We start from the raw sequence: 23321 nt of genomic DNA on the forward strand, positions 1-23321 counted from the left end.
TAAGTATATTATCAGTATATAACATACATGTATTATAAACTGTAATTGTTTTATGAGTAATGCATCTTATGTGTGTAATAATTGTAGTGTAGTGTAATATAATATAATAATGGAAGGAGGGGTAATATTAGTGTTCTGTGGCATTGGTTTAACCAGTGAAAATCTGAACCACTTCCTGAACCAGTCACATGGTATGGCCGGGCAGCGAGGCTTCGGACGTCATCAATGACGTAATTGGTCTAAAACGATACAAGCCTCGTCACGCGCATCGCGGAAAACTTCCTGGATTACTCGACACACGCTCCGAAGCCTCGGCACAGCACGTAACATCACTACAGTCAGTGCATGGAGTGCCCGTGTGGCGGAGAAGATTATCCTATCATTCTGCCTTGAATTAATTAAAGAAAAAAAGAAAAAAAAAGAAAAAACGGCTCTCTTATCGGTTCACTTAAAAGAGCCGGCTCAAAGAGCTGACTCGTTCTTAACGACACATCACTAGCGGAGAGGAGATGTCGGTGGTTGGACTCAGAGACAGTATTATTGACGTTATTCAAGCAGGCTGTAAAACAACAGATATTTCTCCTCACACAGCCAGCAGTGAACTATAATAGAGCAGAGAATGGGAAGCAGTCAACGCGGTGCCTCCACCGAACACCGACTTCTGCTCTTCAGCTGTATCTCCAGCAGGAGGAACTAGTAAAGCTTCAGAAACAGCAAGTTAAGATAGCAGCAGTATCTAGCAGTAGCTGCCTTTATTGTGGCCTGCAAACAACCTCCCAGCTAGCATCCGACGCATGCACAGAAAGAAAACATGGTGAGAGCTTCTTATGTGTGTTGTTTTGATACATTTAGTCAGATAATGTTGCAGTTTGATCCTTAATATGTTGCATTGTTGTCACATCTTGCAACAATGTCAGAGGGCCAGGTGAGCTAGCTCATCGTGCTGTTATGTTGACAGCTCCTGCTGCTGTCACCTGGCTGCAGAGAGACAAAACACAGTGTCCTTTCAATTTATAGTTATATTGTTTTAATGCCATATGTCCTGAAAATGATAGAGCATGGATTACAACCTCTTATGAATAATTAGGGTGCATGCAATTAAAATAAAAACAACATTATTTTACAGTTTTGTCTTACTGAAGGCTGCAGCTCGTCATGGTATTTTGAAGGAGGATAAACTTGGAGAACCAGCCTTACTTAGCTCTACAGGACGATCAGTAGCCAAAGTTAACCTAAAGAACAATATTGCTCAAGAAGGCACCTCTAATGAGAAGTATCTGTAATTATGCAGTAACAGTTATGGTACTACGCCATAGTAAAAAACATTAAAAGGACATGATGTCAGACTATCTAAGACTGGGAAGAGTGGAGAGAGTTTCTGACAAACTTTAACAAAAGTGCTTTGGTTTGTAAAACCGTTGAGATTGATTATACTATCTTTTCTTTATATAGCCTAACATATAACACTCCCTCTTAAGTGCTTTGCATTTGGTGTACACTGGATTATAAGTGTAAGATATTTTGCATAATAAAGTCTTTTACAGTCTTAGATTAAAAAATGCATCCTATCAGGTACCGTACAACACCCTAATTTTAAAGTTGATAGTATTGCAGGCAGAAACACTTGTTTCATTAAAGGTCCCTATCATGCTCATTTTGCAAAACACTGTGTTTGCAATGCAGTGTTTGCAATGTGTTTGTTTGCAATGCAATTTTTGCAACATCTGTAAGCAGTCATCAGAGATTCAAACTAAGCTACATTTAACGTTTGCACAATTTAAATCTCAAACAAATCTATGTCCCGGACTGCTACACACCTTTTACCACATTTAATCCTGCCCATTTATATATATCGCGATATTGCATGATTTCTGCCTGGTAATTCAATAAATAAATAAATAAATAGTGTACAATACATGAAATAACCACACGGTAAATCCTATTTTTGTATACTCCTGTGTGAATTAAATACTTGACAAATGAAAAGTATTGAGTATTTTCTCATTTAATTTAGAACTTTAGTGCAAAATTAACATTTTTCACAGATAGTAAAGTCAAATTATAGATAAAAAAAAAATATTTCCATACACTGACTGTTTTATCAATTCAGATTTTCTGAGAAATTTGAGTTAGTATGTGGTTGTTATTATCAATTTAGATGACTTAATTGTGTATCATTATATCTCATATAATTTCATAATTTTTTTTAAGTTTAATTGCATTGAAAGACGATCAATTATCATATTAATACAGATACAGATACAGTTTAGGCCCAGGCAGTTATTATCTATTGTTCAGGTCAGATTTGTACATCTGTGACTTCATTATTCATCATGAACACACAGATACAGAAACATTTAAAGTGTCTGTCAATGCTTACTGTATTATTTACTACTGCTGTTAGGAACCCCTGTGATACATGAGATTAATGCCTAAATGTTGGCACATTGTGTTTATTTGTCCACATGCAGGTGTACCTGTTAAATCCTATAGAGAACCTGAGAAGCTACATCAACAACCGTCCTCCGCTGGTCATTTTTATGATCAGCGTCAGTGCAGTGGCCATCGCCTTCCTGACCATCGGTTATTTCTTCAAGATTAAAGAGATCAAGTCTCCGGAGTTCACGGAGGTGAGTTCTTTAAAAGAGATGAAGTTTAATGGCCGTTAAGAAGCTCTCAATATCTGTAAGATGTGGTCACTGCTGATGCTAAATGTCAGTTCATGACCTTTGTGGCCGTCTGTAAGACTAAAGGAAGCTTGTTTTAGTATAACAATTAGGGAATCCAGGTTTTCTGGATATACTGAGCAAGCTAAACAGTACATTTGACCCCCTTTCCACCTGGTTTTTAATATACACATGACTGTAAAGATTAGAATTGGAGAGAACAAAACGTCAAAGCCAGTCAAAGTGTGATTATACAGTAGTGTGCTTCCAGTTCACAATAGATGGAAATATATCTTTGCATGTGGATGTGAATATGAAGCATATGCAAATCAAAAAGGTTGTAGGGAGTATCATGCTTGGATGGATTGTAAAGATAGTAGTGGATATGGTATCTGCTGATAAATAACGAGACTAACAAAAGTTCTGTGCATGGGCATACCACATTTCAATGTGAGAAAGTTAAATTGTGTTAAAGGTAATAGATGTTTGGTAGGGCTGGGACGATACACTTATGTCTTGTTCCGATACTATCACGTTACTTGGGTGCCAATTCGATCTGTATTGCACTTTTAAGTATTGCGATTTATTGCATTTAACTTTTCTTGGGGAAAAAGTTGAATCATACACTTGTAGGGACGTTTACTTAGCAAAATATGTAAGTTTTGAATGTGTGAAACCCAAAGTGTTTCCATACTTTACTGTATGTGTAGTGTTTACCACTTTGGAGTTAACATGTGAGGCTGCAGGTCGTATCCACGTGGACCCTCCAACGTTTTCTACTTTCTTGTTTTGGCTCGTTGCGGTTTGTTTTGGTTGGAGGATACAGAACGGACATGACATGACCCCTAATGTTTGCTATAATCACAATATATTGTCTTGTCCAACAATTAAAACCCACTTTCTCTCTCAGGACTGGAACACCTTTCTGCTGCGCTACAACGAGCTGGACTTTTGCGTGTCAGAGAATGAAACGATAAAGCACGGTCTGAACGAGTCGACCACGCCGGAGAGCATGATCGTGACCAGCGGCCAAGCTCGTTCCAGCACCCAGGTTCCCCTGCTGCTGGACGACTCGGGAACCGTCAACATCTCAGTCCCCATCACCCTCACGCTGGACCCCCAGCGCCCGTTTGGAGGCTACTCTCGCAATATCACCCACCTGTATGCCACAGTGCTGGGGCAGCAGCTTGGCCTGTCTGGTAGGTTCTCTCTCTCATTATTCAGGTTTTAGGAGCATTCTTTGGACATGTATACATCACAATATGAGTCTCAATCTGGGTTTTTACGGCAGTTTGAGACACACAATGTCTTTCCTGTTTACGGTCAGCCCTGTGTGAATATTAGTGGAATATTAATTTTATTATTATGAATATTAGCCATGTAAACAGCTTCGTAGGAATATTGTCTTTTTCGGAATAAGGGCAAAAACTGAATATGTTGTGCATGTTGAAGTAGTCATTGTTGTTGCCACGTGAGTATCGTCTGCAGTCTATAGTGTCTGTATGTTCCCAACCTGGAATGTTTTTATGTGGTTACTGTACGGAGGTAATTCCCTCCCTTTGAGTGTGGGAGTTTGTCCTTCTAATGGGTTTTAACTTACCTCTTTGTGTGGTGACTTTACTTTAGACATGGTGAGCAAACAGTGGCGGCGTTGTGTAACATTAAGCTTCAGTCCTCCTATAGGTTTCAGACCTAAAGGATTCAGAAAGCAGAGCAATGTGACTTTGAACCTCTGAATGCATCATGTCTACATGGTATGTGTTAATGGCTTTTGCCTTTGTCTCCTTAGAGCGTGTGTTTTGTAATCTTGTAGCCTATATTTTAAAGTGAAATGCATCAATCTGGTGCACTTTGAGAGCAAAATGAAGAGGCTAGATCTATGAAGAACTTGGTGCTCTTGAAAACAATTTAATCATAAACACATTGGTTGTATTGATATACTGTATATGGTGATGACACAGCAAAAACAGTTACAGTGTCACAGTCACAATCAGTGCACACAGCACTGAGGACAGTCTGTCCCAGTTGACAGTCGGGCCGGGAGCAGGGAGCTCCGTCTCTCCCCACAGGGAGAGATGACTCAGTGGCGAGGTCTGTGCGAGGGGTGCTGTAAAATGCCTTTCCAAGCCGACCTAGAGTCGGTCGTTGGGAGCCAATGGCCCCTTCCCTACTTCCTACACCCCCTAAATCCGACGCCTTTGCTTGGACCACACCCATCTTCGAACTCCGCTTTCATTTTGATCTCAACTACACAGCTGTAAAGTTTCATCACTGCATTTTGCACGATTCCGACGTCACTGCGGTGATAAAATCTGTCCACAGACAGACAACAAAAATGTAAACACCTCCTCTGTGGTAGTTCCCGCTACAGTAGGTGTCTCCAGGTTCACATTTTACCACGATGACTCACACACAGATAATACAACAATACCAGCGTTGCCGTCACAGCCGGTAACAAAGTAGCCGGCTGGACCGGAAAGCTCTGCTTCTCTGTTTTGAACTCTGCGGTGCTCTGATAATCTCATCCCTTTTGCGGATTAATATCTTGCTGCTGTTACTGAAAGTACAAAACTTGATATACTGAACTTTCCACGAACAACCTTTCCCTTGTTTCAGGCATTTGTTTGTCTTTCACATTACGGTGCTATTGGATTAGCAACAGGATTAGCTGTTTGTCAACAACATGTACCTGCATCTTCAATTTTAAAGCCACTAGACTGGATGAGCAAAGTCAATATCAAGGTGCTCTGCAAATGTGTTTTCATACTGAGCAAATAGTCTGAATAGGGCTTGAATAGAGGATACCTAGGAAATGTTGACTTTTATAGGAGCCTTGCAAAATCAATTAATTGTTCGAAGACAGTTTTCCTTAAATTATAGTACCTATTATTGATAAAATGATATAAGTTTTATTTAAAAAAATATGATCTTTTGTTAAATAGACCAGCATATACTGTATATTTGATATTATTTTGACATCTGGATTGGTTTTCTGTATAAATTATCATCTTGAATTATGCTTCTCTAAGTCTACCGAATCCTTTATGGTAGGACTTGGTAGTAAACCAATACTGTGAGAACTGTTTGTCCTCCGTTTAGATATACATTCATATCGACACAAACACTTCTATCCTAACTCACACCCAGGACTCCACTCAGTTTGACTGATAATCGTCTAATCCCCTTTGCAGTTTGATAAATATTGCATAAGCCCACAAAATCCGCCTGTCGTTGGTTATCAGGGGAGTAGCTTGGTGTGACATCAAATGCTGCTGCTGTGTCTCTCCCTGGTTTCCTGCTGTGGGAGTTGAATGCATGTTGTTTATCCTGTTCTAGCCTCTAATAATTGCCTCAAAGCTCAGAGGCGCCTCTCTTTAGGCCTGCAGGTTGTTTTAGCCTGATCGTGGCTAGTCATAAACAGTTATTCCCATGTCAACATAACAATGATGGGAATGTGGATATGCAAGTTAGAGGCCTAAGAATTGCAGGGCTCAACAATAAGGATTGCCTGTTTGCCCGGGGCAGGGAAAATGCCACGTCAGGCTTGTCAATCTAGCCAACTCACTTGCCCAATTGCGCAAGTAGTGAAAAAATAATTAAACACCTCGTTCTTTTCGGAGCCGATGATGATGGAAGTAGCTAAGGAGTGATCCATCTCGCCTCCTTCTCATCTATGTTGAGAGTTGCACATGAGCAGTATCGACAAAGAGTAAAGAAGCAAAGAGACGAAACTCCGGTGCTTTTTGACAACAGCTGCTAGATGGCGCTGCCGAATGAATAAAGAGACGTCTGTGATTCAGAAGATAGTTCATTTTACAACTTAAAAAATTAATAGCTGGGCGCCTGGGTTAGCTCAGTTGGTAGAGCGGGCGTCCATGTATTAAGGCTTGGTCCTGACCGCGGCGGCCCGGGTTCGAATCCGGCCTGTGGCCCTTTCCGCATCCACTCTCTCTCTCCCCCCTTTCAAGACTCTATCCACTGTCCTGTCAATAAAAAATGGAAAATGCCCCCAAAAAATAACTTTAAAAAAAAATAAAAAAAAAATTAATAGCTGAATCCAGAGTTATTTAATTCCTACATAATGAACGTGCATCAGACCCACGGGACATATCTGGTACTGCCAGCTTCCTGCTAGCTGTACGCTGCTGTAATAATGCATATATTGGTTGTAACTCATCACTTTTATTGTCTTATAATACACCCATGGGCTGTATTCTGTAAGCCTGTACCGAGGCCGATGTATTAACGTCTCTGTAACCAAACAACCGGCTATCGGCCAGTAGCTAGTAGTGCTCAACCTAGGACACAACCTCTTATACATCCATGGTCTGTGCTCTATGGGACATCGGTTTTAGATCCTTGATATGAAAAAGATGAGATTGCTCTCAAGAATTTTTATTTTTTTTCTTGTCTCACTTTATGCTCCTCTGGGAATCAGCCGGGCAAAAAAGTTTAATAACTAAATAAGTAAGTAATTAAATAGTTATAATAGTATGCATATTTACAATATTTTTATTGTTCAACACAGGACATTTTGGTAGAGATATTAAATATGACAATAGAATGGAAATCATTTAGTTTTACTTTTGTACGGCACTTTGTAGGCGGATGTTTTACTGGCATCCTGTTGTCGTTTTCAGTCCAAAATTGCAGAAGTGTAGCTCTGCTGCTGGGCGCTGATGTTGCAATGGAACAATCAATTGACTTCTTAGCAATATCCGTTCTTTGGTACCGATCGGTCACTCCTGAGAAAATGGCGTTGGGTAAAGACAAAGCTTATGAGCTGAATGGCAAGCGAGCATTTCAATTCTCCTGGAAACAAGAGTTTAGTTGGGTGGCGTTAGAGGATGTGAACGAAACTCCAGATTAATTTACTTAAATAAAGATTAAACATGACAATTAACTTTGGTCTTTGTTGTAATTTGATTACCGCTAATTAATAAAACAATTTATCAAAATTGACTCTGGGCAAGTAGATTTCTGACCCACTCTCCCTGACCGGGCATGTTGAAAAACATTGAACCCTGAATTGTGCTCACTGGTGTGTTTCATAGAAATATAAATCAACTCAGTGTTGTTGGAAAGTGAAAGAAATGAGGAGAAACAGTTTTTTCTAAAAGTCTCACATTGTATTTTCACATGTTTTTGTGTGTAGGCCGGGAAGCCCATGAAGAAATAAACATCACTTTCACCCTGCCTGTATCCTGGAACTCAGACGAGTGTGTGCTGCACGGCCACTGCGAGCAGGTGGTGTTCAGCACTTGCATGACCATCACGGCGGCCAGCAATATCTTCCCAGTCACAGTGTGAGTTGGACTGCCTCCCTGACTCACAGGGACACACTTTATATCTCTGCCTAGAGCTCAGTGAGACTAAATGAAATACAGTCTCCCAGACTCAAGATATTCTTTCTGATCATATTTACTATTAGTGCTTCTATACAATGTCTCTGAGAAAACAACATACTTTCAGTTTAGTCTTATATTCTCGTCATCTGCATGGTGTGTTGTTAAGATTCCTGGACTTCCTGTGTGCACCACTTTGCCGTCTCATTGCCATTAATTGTTCCGCTTTAATTCAATTTCCTGATGACTTGCTGGACTTGTTATTTTCCTCGGAGATAGCAGTTCAACACAGTTCTTGTTTTTGCTGCATGTAACATAATTAAAGAGGGTTGCATTTCCAAGCATCCTATTTGAAGCTGGCAACCATCAGCTGAAATGACAGAGTGACTCAGTTATTGGTAATTTGTCTTTGCTTCCAAACCACTTTAAGTCTCACACTATATGCCACACTGCATCTCACTTCAATGGGAAGTATTATGGGGTATTGGTCGTCTTAGATACGGCTTTGGATTCCTCTCGGAGCCCAAAGGTAAACTGCACAATGTGAAAAAGTATAAATAATTAGCTATCATTTTGTCAGTATATTGAATTTGCTTTATTATTATTATACACCGTGGTGGATTTAGTCTTTTGCTTTCCTTCCCTCCGATATATCCACATCCTATTTTTATCCTGTCTGATGGATGAAGGTAATGTTTGTTCCAGATGGAACTGGCCGATATTAGATAATAAGATATTATGAAATAAACAGATGAGTAAATACAGAGAATTATATAAATGAAGCAATACATTCTTCAACAACAGCTACATAACCGACATGATGTGAACCGTTCCACGCCGCCAGTCAACAGACATCCATCTGTGTTTTCGTTTTTTTAGGCAGCCGCCGCACTGCGTGCCAGAGACGTACAACAACGCCACGTCTTGGTACAAGGTGTTCACCACGGTCCGCGACTCCGACACCAAGTACAGCCAGGACTACAACCCCTTCTGGTGTTACAAAGGAGCCATCGGCAAGTTGTACCACGCACTCAACCCAAAGCTCACGGTCATCGTTCCTGATGTGAGTCACCGCCTCCTCTTTCTTTCAATATTATTCAGAATTTTTATTTAAAGGGACTGTTTGTAACTTTGTAAGCGTATAAATGTACCAGGTCGGGACACATGCGCGCTCTCATATGCGCGCTCGCGTGTGGCCGGAGCCTCGTCTCCTCTGCCTGCTCGCCTTCACTCAGACAGAGCGCGCGTTCTCGCGTACTCGCTCCACCTCTAGACGTGAACGCGCGCTCACTACACACTGCAGGAGAGTTAGTTTAGCTCTGAGGATATCTAGTGAATGTGGACGTTTGTGCAGAAATAAATGCTGCAGCTCCTCCAGACCAACAGAGATTTTCCGTGTCTTGTGAAGTGACGGGACTCTGCAAAGAGAAACCTTACCGTCTCGTTACCGACCGGGTGCCGGTGTTTTCACTGTTCACTCCGGCTGCGGGCAGAGACGACAAGTTACTCGCTGCAGAGCCCCGCTGCCGCAGCCTGCGCTGAGGCAGGAAAAGCCAACACTAGGATCAGATCTAAATCATGTTCATGGAGAGACCTTCGTCTGGTCAGCTAACATTACTGCCAAGCAGGTGAAATATAGAGTGATATTGTGGTTTTAGCTGACGTGTGTCGCCTCACTGTTTAGAGTGACGCTCATTCAGGTATATTTAGAGCGAGCAAGCGCGAGCTCGACGCTGACTTTCGTTGATTTCACGGCCACAGGTGTCGCTGTTAACAAGCATTTCTGAAAGTCACAAATAGTCCCTTTAAGAGGTTAATAGTTTATATAATACAAGATTGATACTTGACGTCCATGTATCGATACAATAATGCCACGCAAAATACTGCGATACTATGCTGTATCCAATTTTTCCCCCACCCCTAATGTTCATACTGTATTTTATACCCACTTATACATTATCTTTTCTAGAATATTATACTTATAAAGTCTTTGCAGCACAACACAAGTGTATTGTGTATTCAGCTGTTGGCAGAAAATAGGATGACTCACTTCCCTCCCTTATAAAACAAGGTAAATGTGACTGAACACATTCTGAAAGCCATTTAGTCGTAGTTGTATACTGATGGCGGTAGATTGTTCCAGGATCACAATGATCCCATTGACAGGCTACAACTGGGCCCTGAATGGTCCAGTGAGCTTGAAAACAATTTGAAAATATATGCTGTGCCTGCACACAGTTACCTGATCTGAGCCCAACTCAACTCGCAGAGGATTAGTGAGTGAGTGGTGCTCCAGAAAGCCTTTTCCACCATCATCAACAAAATAACTGAGAGAGACAGATCGACACCTGATGTTCCTGTTTCATTCCCACATGCAGGGAGCCCAAATTAAAAATGTCTGGAAAGGCTTTAATTCTAGATATGAGTTTTATTTCTGCACTCTTCAGGCTTACCGCGCAATTAAAATAAGTCTTTAATGTATTTGGCATTAAAAGAAAAACTCTTTAAAAGTCTTTGATATCAGCTGGCATTAAGTTATATTAAACAGCAGCCAGTAACTTATTTAAAAAAGACTCCTAGTGATGTAATTATTAAGTTAGACCCAACAAGGGAGGGCGGTATGAACTGCAGAGATGTACCCTATGTAGGGCTGTCACGTTAAGGGACAATGATTTAAGGTGTGCCAGATCATTTACACAATATGTGTATCGTCAAAACGGTTATATCGTGACATCCCTAAACCTACAATATAGATTTGGAAAACTATTTATAGCAGTGGGAATTTAAATGAAAAGTAAAAATGCATATTGCCTTTTGATTACAATAAAAGTTACTGTGATATTGATTCTGTCTTTTTAACCCTTTCTTATCAGGACGACCGTTCCCTCATCAACCTGCACCTGATGCACACGAGCTACTTCCTGTTTGTCATGGTCATCACGATGTTCTGCTATGCAGTCATCAAAGGGCGGCCTGGCAAAGTACGGCAAACCAACCCCGACTTCTGCCCTGAGAAGGTACAACAGTCACCAGCAGTGCTATATGACGAGAACAGGTAGTTTCAGCGAAAGCGTCGATTGACCTCCTGTGATTGGTTAAAGACTTGCTCCAATCACTCTGCTGTTTCTCTGCTAACCGTCCAAAAATACATGGACATCTGTATGTTTCTGTTGGTTTTCCTACTTCTACTTCTACTTGAGAACAGAGCAAAATGAGCTCTGCAGTTCTTCCTCTAAGAGCTCTCTTTGGTTGTCTGTGCTTGTTCTCTTCTTCTCTGCAATAATTAAAACGGATCTGCCGACCAAATAGTGCAGAATATGTCCATATCTTGTTGTGTAGATCTGTTTTTATTAAAGAATAGCTACACAAATTAAGCTCCGCTCTCTCAGTGATGAACACATCAAGCTGCAGTATATTTAACATAATGTTATATTGCCTCCAGAATAATATCAATGTTGGCTGAATCAGTGGCGTGAATACAGCGGACTAACCCAGCCCGCGGAAACGCAGATTTTAGATTATAAATTTGCAGAAATTGTGATACCAGCTGCACAGAGCTTAATTTGGGGCACTTTAAGTGGCAATTCCAGTCTGAATTCTGATGTCCTTCACTTTGATAGTGACAATTTAGCTGCTTAATTATCTTTTATTATAATTATTGTATTCAGTTTTTCCACACAGTGGTGGTTTCTTCACTGCTTACTGAAGAGATTTGATGTTTTTATGCGCATAATTCTTAAAGCCATCTGATAGTAATATCAAGAATGACACTTTGGCAGAGAGCAATGCATGCTGCTACATATACACAGTAGTTGCTACTGGTTGGTCAAAATTACCTTAGGAAATCTGATCAAACTTAATGAATCTTTTCTGTCACCTTCCTCTAATTTCACTGCTCCTGTCCTGTTTCTGTGTTTTTCATTTCCTGCATGCAGTAATTAATCCCTGTCTCGAGTTTGTCAAGCTGCACTAAAACCCATTTCTTCTGTTGCAGGTGGCGTTGTCAGAGGGTTAAAAAGACATCCGAGAGCTATGTCAGAACTTACCTGTAACATGGACAAACTCAAAGAAACAGAAGAAGTATAAATAAACATACCAGTTGCCTAGTGAAACCCTGGAAGTACAATAAGGGACACAAAAGCTCTGTGAATGCATTACTCTTGCAATGTTGGGTTTTTCCAACCAAAGATATACAAGTGCCTGTATCTGTCGTGTAAATATTTGTAGGAAATCTGATATTCTGTGCAAAACCGTTTTCTTTTATTATTATTATTATTATTTCTGCCTGAGTCCCCGTGTGCCATGTCAGAACATGCAGTACATAAACAAAAGCAGAAGGCCAGACCCGAGAACGACACAGCCGTTTTTCCTATTCGCTCTCATTTACCAAGCAAGATAGACAAACCACAGAGAACAAGAAACATTGGCATTTATCAAAACAAAGAGTATCTTCTCTCTGAGAAATCATGATGTTTAGTCACTTGAAATGTGTTTAAGTGAACTAAATACGCTTGAATAGTCAGTTTGTCACTGCAGCTTCAACAGAGAAGAGAATGAATTTAGCTCTTTTCTCTGCAACAGACCCGACAGTGAAATCAGAATTTGGACATTGCACAAAAAAGTCTGCTCAAAAGTAGTTTATTTAATTTAATTAAATGTTCCCCTGTGTGTCTGCAATGTCAATTAAAGTGGAGTTAAGTATTTAGATGATTGCACTGTGCACATTAAAGGTGCAGTGTGTAGGATTTGGCGGCATTTAACGAGTTGGGAGTGAGATTGCGTTGATTTGGTTTGTCCGTTTGTCCGACTCCGTGAAGAGGACCCGCTCCCTATGTAGATATAAACGCCGATTCTTATTTTCAGGTGATTATACACTAAAGAAAACATGAATATTATCTTCCATTTCTGCTAATAGATCCCCCTAAATGCTACGCACTGTTATACAGAACCAACAGTAAAGTGAATGGGTCCCCTGTTAGGCTTATCAGTCATTTGAATGGCAGTGTAATAAGCTGTGGAGCTTCCTGTGGTCTGTGTTGAAGAGTTAAGATGTTGTCTCACTTTAAAAACATGATTTTCTGCCTTTTGTTTTCCTTACTCTGTGGCTTCATCGCTCACCTGCCTCTCGTCTTTTATTTGCTGACTTAATGTTCAATACCTGGATGAAGCGAAACGTTATGTTGCCTTACCTTCGGTGGACTTGCTCGCGCGAAAACATGACGGGGGGGGAGATCACCGTCTCTCTTTCCAACATGAACTCGCCGGTCCTACTTCTTCCACAGCCATCCTTCTCTTCTTTTTGTTTTGTTTTTTTCTTCCAGTATGACGAGCCTGTGGTTTGAAATCAAACTTGTGATCTTTGTCCTATTAATGTAAATTTGACTTGTGCTTTATTTTAAATCATTATCAGTTGCACGTGTTTGCATAGTTAGTGCACCTTTTAGATTTCTTGCACATTTTGTGTTATTTGCTCCTGTGATTTGTTTTTTTGTCCAAGGTCACATATATTGAATTAAATCTTGTTTCAGCTGGACTCCTTCTAAAGATTAATATAATTACTAGGGCTGTCAGTCGATTCAAATATTTAATAAATTTAACATTATTTATCTGTTCAAAATGCACCTTAAAGGGAGATTTGTCAAGTATTTAATACTCTTATCAACATGAGAGTGGGCAAATATGCTGCTTTATGCAAATGTATGTATATATTTATTATTGGAAATCAATGAACAACACAAAACAATGACAGATATTGTCCAGAAACCCTCACAGGTACTGCATTTAGCATACAACAATATGCTGAAATCATAACATGGCAAACTGCAGCCCAACAGGCAACAACAGCTGTCAGTGTGTCAGTGTGCTGACTTGACTATGACTTGCCCAAAACTGCATGTGATTATCATAAAGTGGGCATGTCTGTAAAGGGGAGACTCGTGGGTACCCATAGAACCCATTTACAGTCACATATCTGGAGGTCAGAGGTCAAGGGACCTCTTTGAAAATTTAGCGCAAGGTTGGAGCGTTATTTAACCTCCTTCCCGACAAGCTAGTATAACATGGTTGGTACCGATGGATTCCTTACTATTTTAGTTTCATATGTTGACAGTATCTTCTCCTTAGCTTTAAAACTGAACCCGCTACAACCTAAAAACCGCAAGTTAATGCGTTAAAAAAATTAGTGGCGTTAAAACGAATTTGCGTTATTATCGCGTTAACGTTGACAGCCCTATTAATTATATATTAGTATATAATTATATTTGTATAACTATGATAATATATTTATGATTAAATCATTGAATTTTTCATTATTTTCTAGTGCAACAGAAATGTGCAAAAACTCACTTGGTGTGCGAATGTGTGTGTGTGAGTGAGTTTGGGATGAATAAAGGCGGCTTTAGACTGCGATTCTCTGAAAGCATCTCGTATTGAAAGGATACTTGTAAATGTAATGGAACAAGTCTATATGGACTTGACTGGGCACAGAAATCAAACTCCCCTGACGTGTTTCATGACTTGTTGTGACTCGTAGCGTTGTGCTGAAACTCTAACTGTAGCTTTAAGGATGAAATTCATGCTCTTTTATATTTTTGAGAGCACGGCTGACTTTGACAATCATTTATTCTACATGTACTGAACGCATATTAGATTTGCAATAAAGAAAAAATAATTAGGTTAAGATCTTGAGTCAACAAGAACAAATCTATTCTTATCAAATTTGTCCGATCTCTGCTTGGAGCAGATGGAGCGTAAAACCTTCCTACAGTCTTAAAGGAAAACTAGAGAACAAATCACAGTCTAACTCCGCCTTTAATATTTGTTGTGTACGACTTTTATTTTTAATTACTGATACGTTTTACTTACCTCTGTTATAATTTTGTTCCATAATTGATGTACCTGTTGAATGTACTTTTTTATAAGCAGCATAATCTAAATCTTGAGATGCAAAAATTCCAAGAAGTGATTTTAAAACTCTGATGTAGTTTGATTCTATTTTTTTTTTCCAGTTTAAAAGGCTTTACTTGAATTGTGTTTTTGTTCGAGTGGTATTCATATATTATTATTATTATCCTTTTTGTGGCAGAAATGAATCTCTTGCCACATTATCGTATCAAACACTTTGTACATTTATTGTTTGATTTGTGTGTTGATGAATGAGTGGAAGATGTCGGGTTGTGATACCTTTGTTTTTTCCTGTATTGAATGACGCTAGGACAAGTCTTCCTAAATCTGTATCATATTGGAGCATGGATCTGTTGCTTACGGTCATCACCGTCTCCTGTGCTTTCACGGAGGGACTCATGCTTTTGATTTTATTTTTGGTGGGAAGATTTGGAGGGAAGTCCTGCCCCTTACCAACCGTATTTTCACAGTCCGATACGTCAACAGTTTTACAACAAACTGCGACTTTCTTGATTTGCAAAATTATCTTTTAAATTGACAAACATCATTTGTGTGATTCATGGCGCAACTCAAACAGGATCAAAACATTATTTGTCTGTTGCCGTTGACTACCGTTCATATTTTTTCTGAAGTAAGGTCCCATTGTGGTCCACCGGAAGGGGGCGGGACTTCGCCTTTCTATTGGACGGTTGGTTACTTGGGGTGGTGTTTGGCAGGCTGTACGTGAGCGAAGGGAAGTTGTGAACGAAGCATGCCATATTATTGCCAAACCATCACAAGTAATGTTGGCGACTTGCGTCTACCGGCTTCTTATACCCTCCTTGTGTTTCATTTTTGGTTAGAATTGCATCTCTATAATTGCAAAAATGCCTTAACATTGTACAGTTTCTTTGTTTCACATATCACATATTGTAAAACGCACCAGCTTTACAGGAATAAATCCAAACACAGTGCTCATTTTTATCACTTCTGGGCTACAAGAGGCTCCCATCACCACGCTTGTACATTTAGACGAATGGGTTTTTAAGAAGGAGCAGATGCTGTAGTTTTTAAACTACTCCACTATATCACTAAGGACTGGAGTAAAAACATATTCTCCTCAGTTGCATCATCGCTCAGTGTCCTCGGCTTGACATTAAGTCTCTCACCTCATTATCCTTTCTGTCATGTTAGCAGCGCTTACAGGCGAGTATTAAGCCAACTGTGTGCCTTCTGCACTATGGAGCTGCATCCTCCTCCCTGTACATACAGTAGATAGGACCGTAGGTTTAATGTGGCTAGAGCGTCATTCAGACCCTTTTCCCTCTCCAGTGGAACTGCTGTAAATGAATCCAAGTTTAAATAAACTGTCTCTAAAGTTCAACATCACTTTTGTTCGTGAGCGTCCTTCTCTCCGCCGCCCACCGCTGTGTCGACGGGAGATTAATGATCTGCCAGAGGAAATTAATTGAACTAATTTGCCGGGTATTGAAAGTAAAATGCCAGGGAAAATATTAAATAGTGGAAAGTCCAGGGCTCAAGCTGTCTATGTAGGAGTTACAGAATAAGACTGGCGATATGCTTTGTTATTGGCAAGAAGACTAACAATGTGTTAGTCGGTCTTCAGCAGCCTGTCTGTGGCTCTCAGCAACCAGTTTCTACCAAAGATGAAAAAACAGCTCACATATAAGTAGATTCCTTTTTTAAAAAGGCTAAATGATTTCCAAAAAGCAGCTGAGCACTGTAATGTTTAGCAAACGTTACTCAAACAGGAGTAAATAATGCATTTGTTGCCGTGGATTAATAGGTGCTATGAGAATTTACACCAGCAGGACGATTTTTATGTGGTTTGAGTCAAAATAAAGTACAATGCCTATCTTCATCATAATAAATAAACATGTCAGGCAGTGCAACAATGGGCCTCATCAGTGGTTTTAATAGTTTTTGCATTTAGCTACATCAAGCTTTGGCAACTTAATAGTTAAATCAATTACATTGTGGTCTTTTCATGAGATTTGGTGACATTAAGAAATATAAGGAATATCACTGGATCCATCCCTTTAAGTTTGATTCTGACATTTGTGCGAATATCATTATGAAACTTTCCCAGTTCATTACTTACATTAACACATTATTTTTTGTAGGGTGATAATAACGTGTTAATGCAAATTTGTTTTAACGCCACTAATTTCTTTAACGCATTAATGCAACTTGCAATTTTTAGGTTGTAGCGGGAAACTAGAGAACCTGATGAATCCATCGGTACCAAACATGTCATACAAGCTAGTCGGGAAGGAGGTTAAATAACAAAACAAAAGGGCTCTCTTGACCTCTGACCTCAAGATATGTGAATGTAAATGGGTTCTATGGGTACCAACGAGTCTCCCCTTTACAGACATGCCCACTTTATGATAATCACATGCAGTTCTGGGCAAGTCGTAGTCAAGTCAGCACACTGACAGCTGTTGTTGCCTGTTTCTAACTGGCGCTCAGTAACGTAACGTTAGTTCTTCATGGTTCTCTGCTTTATTGGATGCTGTCAGATTGGTTCAAACAAAGCGGAATGAAGTGTCAATTTGCTGGGAATGAATAGCGTTAACGTTAGTTGATAAAGGAAATGAATTCATTTGTGGCACACTTTTTAAATAACATACTTACATACACATTTCTGGGCTTTGGGGAAGGTATCAAGTAGTCAAAAGGCTTAAGTCCAAGTGAAGTCACTGGTGTTAAAGTCCAAGTCGAGTTGCAAGTCTTCTTTGATTTTGTCAAGTCGAATCTAAAGTCATCAGATTTGTGACTCGAGTCCACACCTCTGCTAAACTGAAACGGTGAACATGGTAAACGTTACACATGTACCTGCGAACTTTAAAGCATACCAGCATTGTTATTGTGAGTGTGTTAGCATCTTATATCAGTATCACCTCATCTTCACTATATCCACATTGAACACTGGGACTTTTTAGATCTATTTGTCTACCTGTTGGAGCCGCTGGCTTCATTTCATTTCATTACGCCATTAGAATTAATTTGAAGACATTTGAAACCTGCTCCTTTACCACTGGTCTGGTCCTTTAGAGAAGGTTATGTTGCTCCTCCTCCTCGTCTGTCCTCACATCCAGGAGCTGGCAGAGAGAGAGAACAAACAACTCTTTAAGAACAGTGGACCAGAACACTTTGTTTGATTAATTCCCAACGTCTTTATGAGACATTTTAAAAGATTTATGTCCAAAGTTTTGAGAGACAATACGAGACAAACGTTTAAAGTCATAGCACGGCCTTTTAACTTGTTTTGATAGAGTTCTTGACAAACTATATACATTATCATTATATAAAAACACTGAAGAAATACACGTGCATACTGACGTGCACATATATGGACAAAGCATCTTCCACACAAGCGAGCAGCACACATCTTTTAAAATACACATAATGGGGTGAAATGGAGTGTAATGTCGGATTAAGGCACCTGACTAGAAAGCAACCACTTAGCAGTGAGTATACAGTATGTAGGAGTTTGTGTACACAGTGGGAGGACGTAGAGAGGAAGTGGACAGTGAGGGAGGACATTAGGATGCTGTCGTCATCCGTCATCTGTTTGCTTCTAATATTGGATCTAGATTGGTCGGTGAAGCCCACTGGTTGTCATCAGCCTTTGAATGTTATTTTGGTTGTTATTTTAAATCTCCATGTGGCTCAGAAACGTGTCGTGGAAGCCAGCAGACATGACAGTGATTAATATTCAATATCACATCCTGATCATAATTCCCACAAAGATAAGAGGGAAAGCCTTTAAGCCAGAGACTTTTGGAGGAGCCAAATATGCCAGCACTGCTCCGGAACTGTCCAGTAAGAAAATGCAATAGCAATCAACTATTTGATGTTGTACGGGGCGACTAAAGCTGGATTCCCTCTCTAATAACGACCTTTTTAACGCACATACAGTATGAGCAAAAGAAGAAGGCTACAACTCAGACAGGCCCGATTATAGACTCTTTTAGGGTTCACATGCAGTTTGGGGCAAGTCATAGTCAAGTCAGCACACTGACACACTGACAGCTGTTGTTGCCTGTTGGGCTGCAGTTTGCCATGTTATGATTTGAGCATATTTTTGTATGCTAAATGCAGTACCTGTGAGGGTTTCTGGACAATATCTGTCATTGTTTGTGTTGTTAATTGATTCCAGTAATAAATATATACAGACATTTGCAGAGTCCTTTCTGTCTGATTAATCTCTTCATCTGTAACCAGTAAATCCATTTAAATATTAAAGCAGAATTATGCCAAAAAAATCCCATTTGTCATCATTAGACACCACAGCTAATAAAAAGCAGGTGTTCCAGCTGTGATTGCTCAGTTGCATCAATTATGCTGATGTTGTCACAAACCACTGTCTTCCACACTCTGATGTTTAATTCATTTCATTTTTTTCCAGGATCACAGGGAGCTTGTTGTCACAGATTCACAGTTGCATCCCCCCTGGATACTGAAATTGATTTCATCTGCTGAAGCAGAAGCTCCAGGTTGTGACCACCAGAGGGCAGCGTTAGCAGAGATATATGTAGATGAGAGAATGATTTCATCAACATCCTCTCTTAACCCTCCGAGACACACTATAGACTTGTTTTTGTCTTTTTTTAGAGGGCTACAGGGGGTCTTTAGGGGGAGATAGCAGGTCAACTGTAGATGTCACATAGAAGTGGTGTACATCATCTGAAAGATAACCAGTGGATTCTTTAGGTTTTCTAGTTTCATATGATATCTATATATGGTACCTTCACCCTGAAACTGAACCTAACTGAAACTAAATTGAAGCCAAACTGAAAATGTAAATAACTGTATTTGCTGTTTTGTCATTAAGTCTAGCTGAACCCACCCAGACATTTAAACATTGTATTTTATTTCCAATATAAAAACATAACGCAGGGCCGGTTGCCTCTCCGTCTACAGATTGACGCATTCAGCCTGGAACAGCTCAGGAAGGACACAGTTTGTCCCTGAAAGACATTCATAATGGAACAAAGGAGTCTCTGCATCTTTTCAAACACGGCGTCCTTCAATGTTTGACATACTGTTGATCTGGTTTACTGTATGAGAATAAGAAACAGGTTTGTTTTTAGTTCATGCAAAGAGGAGGAACCCAAAACACTAACTAAACTTTTGAGGCTTTGATTTGGGATCACCCAGCATGTTTTCATTCCAACTCGTCTCATACGGACGCTTCGTCACGGCCGTCGCTGTCACTTTTCGGTCGCAGTAAACAAGTACTTGATGTTGTGAATTAAACAAAAACACTTGCTTAGTTTTAGGGAACAAAACCACTTAGTTAGGTTTAGGAAAAAACAACATGGTTGGGCTTAAAATTACATTTTCACAGTGAAACTTACTTAAATGGTTACTTGACGGTGTGAACACAGGACATGAATGAACAGCGATTTGTTTGTCTGAAAACGATGATCCCTCTAACAAGTCCGAACAACGGGGAGCGCACAACTTTCGGCCCAAAAGAAAACAAGAGAAAAGTTCCGTTAGAGAAATAAATGGTGGATAGTGCACCTCCAAAATGTCCCGAAAAGTGCATTTCAAACAGCGAACCTCGGCAACGTGTCTATCCGTTCTCCGGTGCACTGTGGCCATCGTGCGGCGGTGCGGCTCCTCGGTGCAGCAGCAGCAGCAGCAGCAGCAGCCAGACGGCCGCCTCGCCAGGAGGAGACGGTGAAGAAGAGGGCGAGTGAGAGAGAGTCGGTGTGTTGCGCTAATTCTTGTCTCATTTGTGTTCTGATAAACAGTAAATTCATCTAAACTGGGTTGAAAAACAATGAAATCTGGTTGCCATGGTAACGAATTACGTCTAATTATCAACCACACCCTCATTCTCTGTTTGAGAAAGAACGTTGACCAAAAAACAGGAAGTAAAACTGTCTGGAGGGGGGCTTTAAGCGGGTGTGTTTACTGTTGACGTGGATGGGTTTACATTGTAGTTAATGGAACGGGTGCAGTTGGTTGTTTCCGTCTACTGACACGTCTGGTATCTACTTCATTAGAGCAGTCCTACCTCCGAGCAGCATCGCAGAGCTAAAACTTCCCGGCATGAAGCTGGCAATGACTGAGAAAAGTTATTTAATATTGTGTTGGTGCCAAAACTGTGTGCAGCCAAAAAAACTTCCGGCGTCAGTAAGGGCCATTATTAACAAGCGTCTTTGAAAAGGTCACCCTTACCCTTGACTCCCTCATTTACACTCAATTCCTGCGAGATGGGAGTGGCGCAGCCTCCTTGGAGCGCTTGTTAGGAGACTATTAATCAGATTTCTCCAGACAAGACATGCAATTTCACAAAGATTGTTTATCCTTTTTTTATTTTTAATCTACGCTCCTGTTCTGAAAAACAACACTGTAAACAAAGACAGCTTTAGGACTCAGTCGTGTACAAAGCTGCTTGTTATAAATGGCTAACTGTTATTCCGCAGAGGGAAGTCAGCAGCCGAGGAGGAAGTCGGAGTTAAGACTGTTTTTGTTTTTTTCAGAAGCTAATGATCAAGGACGCAGCTGGTAAAACGGCGAGAGCAGCTCATTCACCAACAGACTGTCAGAGACGGGCGCAGTGCATTATGAGGCCGAATATATTGAAAATGAAACACGCAATAAAAATGAATGGGCTTGCAGAACAGGGAGGTCTGCTTGGGCGGTGAATTATTCACCGAATATGACCAAAATCATTACATAAAGAGAAACTTTTTAAATAAGCCTGCTCTTGTTTTTGTCCTACATACAGAGAGTGCATTTCCTGTCACTATATGCCCAATTTAAAGTCGAGATGAGATGAAAAATGCATTTTTAACCCTTTTAGATAATATCCTGGTCATATTATGCACGTATTTCACAATATTTGATAAACAACAATCAAAAAATCTATTTCAAAATCCAATCATCTTTTCGACGTGTGCTTATGTAAGCTAATACGTAATGCATGCGGGACGGTGGCGTGAGATATCCGATTGGCTTGTGACACTGTGTTTCATCTATTCAAATATGGCCCAAATATGTTTGATTCTATTGGATCAGACCACTGTAAAATTTAATTTTGTTTGTTTTATGCTGTTGTGACTCTCTGTTGTTTTGTTTGATATGATTAAGACTATAATTCCTTGACCAGGGGTCAGCAACCTTTACTATCAAAAGAACCATTTTAGGCAAAATAATTAATTAAAAAGAAAATCTGTCTGGAGCCGCAAAACATTTGAGCATTATGATGAAGGTAACACAGTTTATAGTCTAAGTATATAGTATATAAGTTTAATACAGTGAGGGCCAAAGTGCAAGTGTACGACGGAGTATTAGGGCCACATTGAGGAAAAAAAATCGGAGATTTCGAGAATAAAATCATAATATTACGAGAAAAAAGTCGTAATGTTACAAGAATAAAGTCATAACTTTACCAGAAAAAAAAGTCATAATATAACGAGAATAAAGTCATAACTTTACGAGAAAAAAAGAAAATAACATGTAAACTTACTACTTTATAATATTATGACTTTATTCTCGAAATCTCAGATTTATTTATTTTTCCTAAATGTGGCCCTAATACTCCGTCGTACTGTCGTACCATAGACCTACAACAATGATAAATAAAAATGACTAATTTCTTTTTATAAATCCACAGGGAGCCTCTGGAGAGGAGCTAAAGAGAGAGAGATGTGGCTCCGGAGCCGCAGGTTGCAGACCCCTGGCCTAGACTATAGAGCGTGCATTGGACTTGATTAAGGAGTGATTTTTTTCCATATCTGTCATCCACAGCAGTTTGTAGGATGTAAAGTCCTTTCCCTTGCTGCATAACTTAATGCAGTTATCTGAAGGGGACAGGACGGGTTTGAAAGATGTTGCAACAAGCGACAGGCTTTTGCAAAATTAGACTAAACGTATCAACTGATGGGCTGGTGCCTGGTACTCTACGTACAGCAGCTTCCCAGTTTATACAGTGCAGTTGATTAGCCGTACCTGAGACATCCCGACGATGACCTGAAGAAGAAGAAGATCACTCTGTTCTTGGGACATGGAACGTCTTCTTCTTCTGAAAGTAAAGCCAAATGACTTCATTTAGCAGTGAGGAGAGGGAAATGTGTTTCATTAATCCAATAAAGCTCCAATTTCAACAGTTTTCTCCAGATTCCCCGTCGTCAGTAAACAGTAATCCTGTCACGTAAACAGGATTATTGAGAAGAATCCGGTTTGCAAAATCATCTAGACACAGTCTATTGTCTCACAGTGGTGGCAATAATGCCATCATTGTGTGAATATAAATGCAGAAGTGAATGCATCCTATTCAGTCAGTAAAACGAAAGAAACTTTCTGTACAAAACTGAGAACGCCTCGTTATTTCTAACAAAGACATTTATTCAACAGTTCCAGTGAGGTGATGACATGCCATCAG

At 40.0% G+C, this 23321-nt stretch overlaps 2 protein-coding genes across 3 annotated transcripts in view; one reads left to right on the forward strand and one right to left on the reverse strand.

Annotated features, from left to right (window-relative positions):
• lig3 (ligase III, DNA, ATP-dependent) overlaps positions 1–23321 on the reverse strand; it is a 159136-nt gene that overhangs the window by 18164 nt on the left and 117651 nt on the right. Inside the window, exons 4-6 of the mRNA XM_074609994.1 lie at positions 22889–22961; positions 17953–18018; positions 13201–13342 (exon numbers count right to left, since the gene is read on the reverse strand). The gene's annotated coding sequence lies outside the window, so the exon portion shown is untranslated. The remainder of the gene's footprint in view (positions 1–13200; positions 13343–17952; positions 18019–22888; positions 22962–23321) is intronic.
• On the forward strand, positions 483–16277 carry tmem248 (transmembrane protein 248). 2 transcript variants are annotated; one of them, XM_074610006.1, is made up of 7 exons: positions 483–814; positions 2472–2630; positions 3577–3865; positions 7822–7972; positions 8891–9074; positions 10885–11066; positions 12006–16277. In XM_074610006.1, the coding sequence occupies exons 1-7, from the start codon at positions 812–814 to the stop codon at positions 12061–12063; spliced, it is 1026 nt and encodes a 341-aa protein (XP_074466107.1). In that variant the 5' UTR covers positions 483–811; the 3' UTR covers positions 12064–16277. The 2 variants fall into 2 exon arrangements, with proteins under 2 accessions (XP_074466107.1, XP_074466108.1); XM_074610007.1 differs by having other exon boundaries at positions 10885–11028.

This window comes from Sebastes fasciatus, chromosome 16 (assembly GCF_043250625.1).
Source record: "Sebastes fasciatus isolate fSebFas1 chromosome 16, fSebFas1.pri, whole genome shotgun sequence".
NCBI classification, from domain to species: domain Eukaryota; kingdom Metazoa; phylum Chordata; class Actinopteri; order Perciformes; family Sebastidae; genus Sebastes; species Sebastes fasciatus.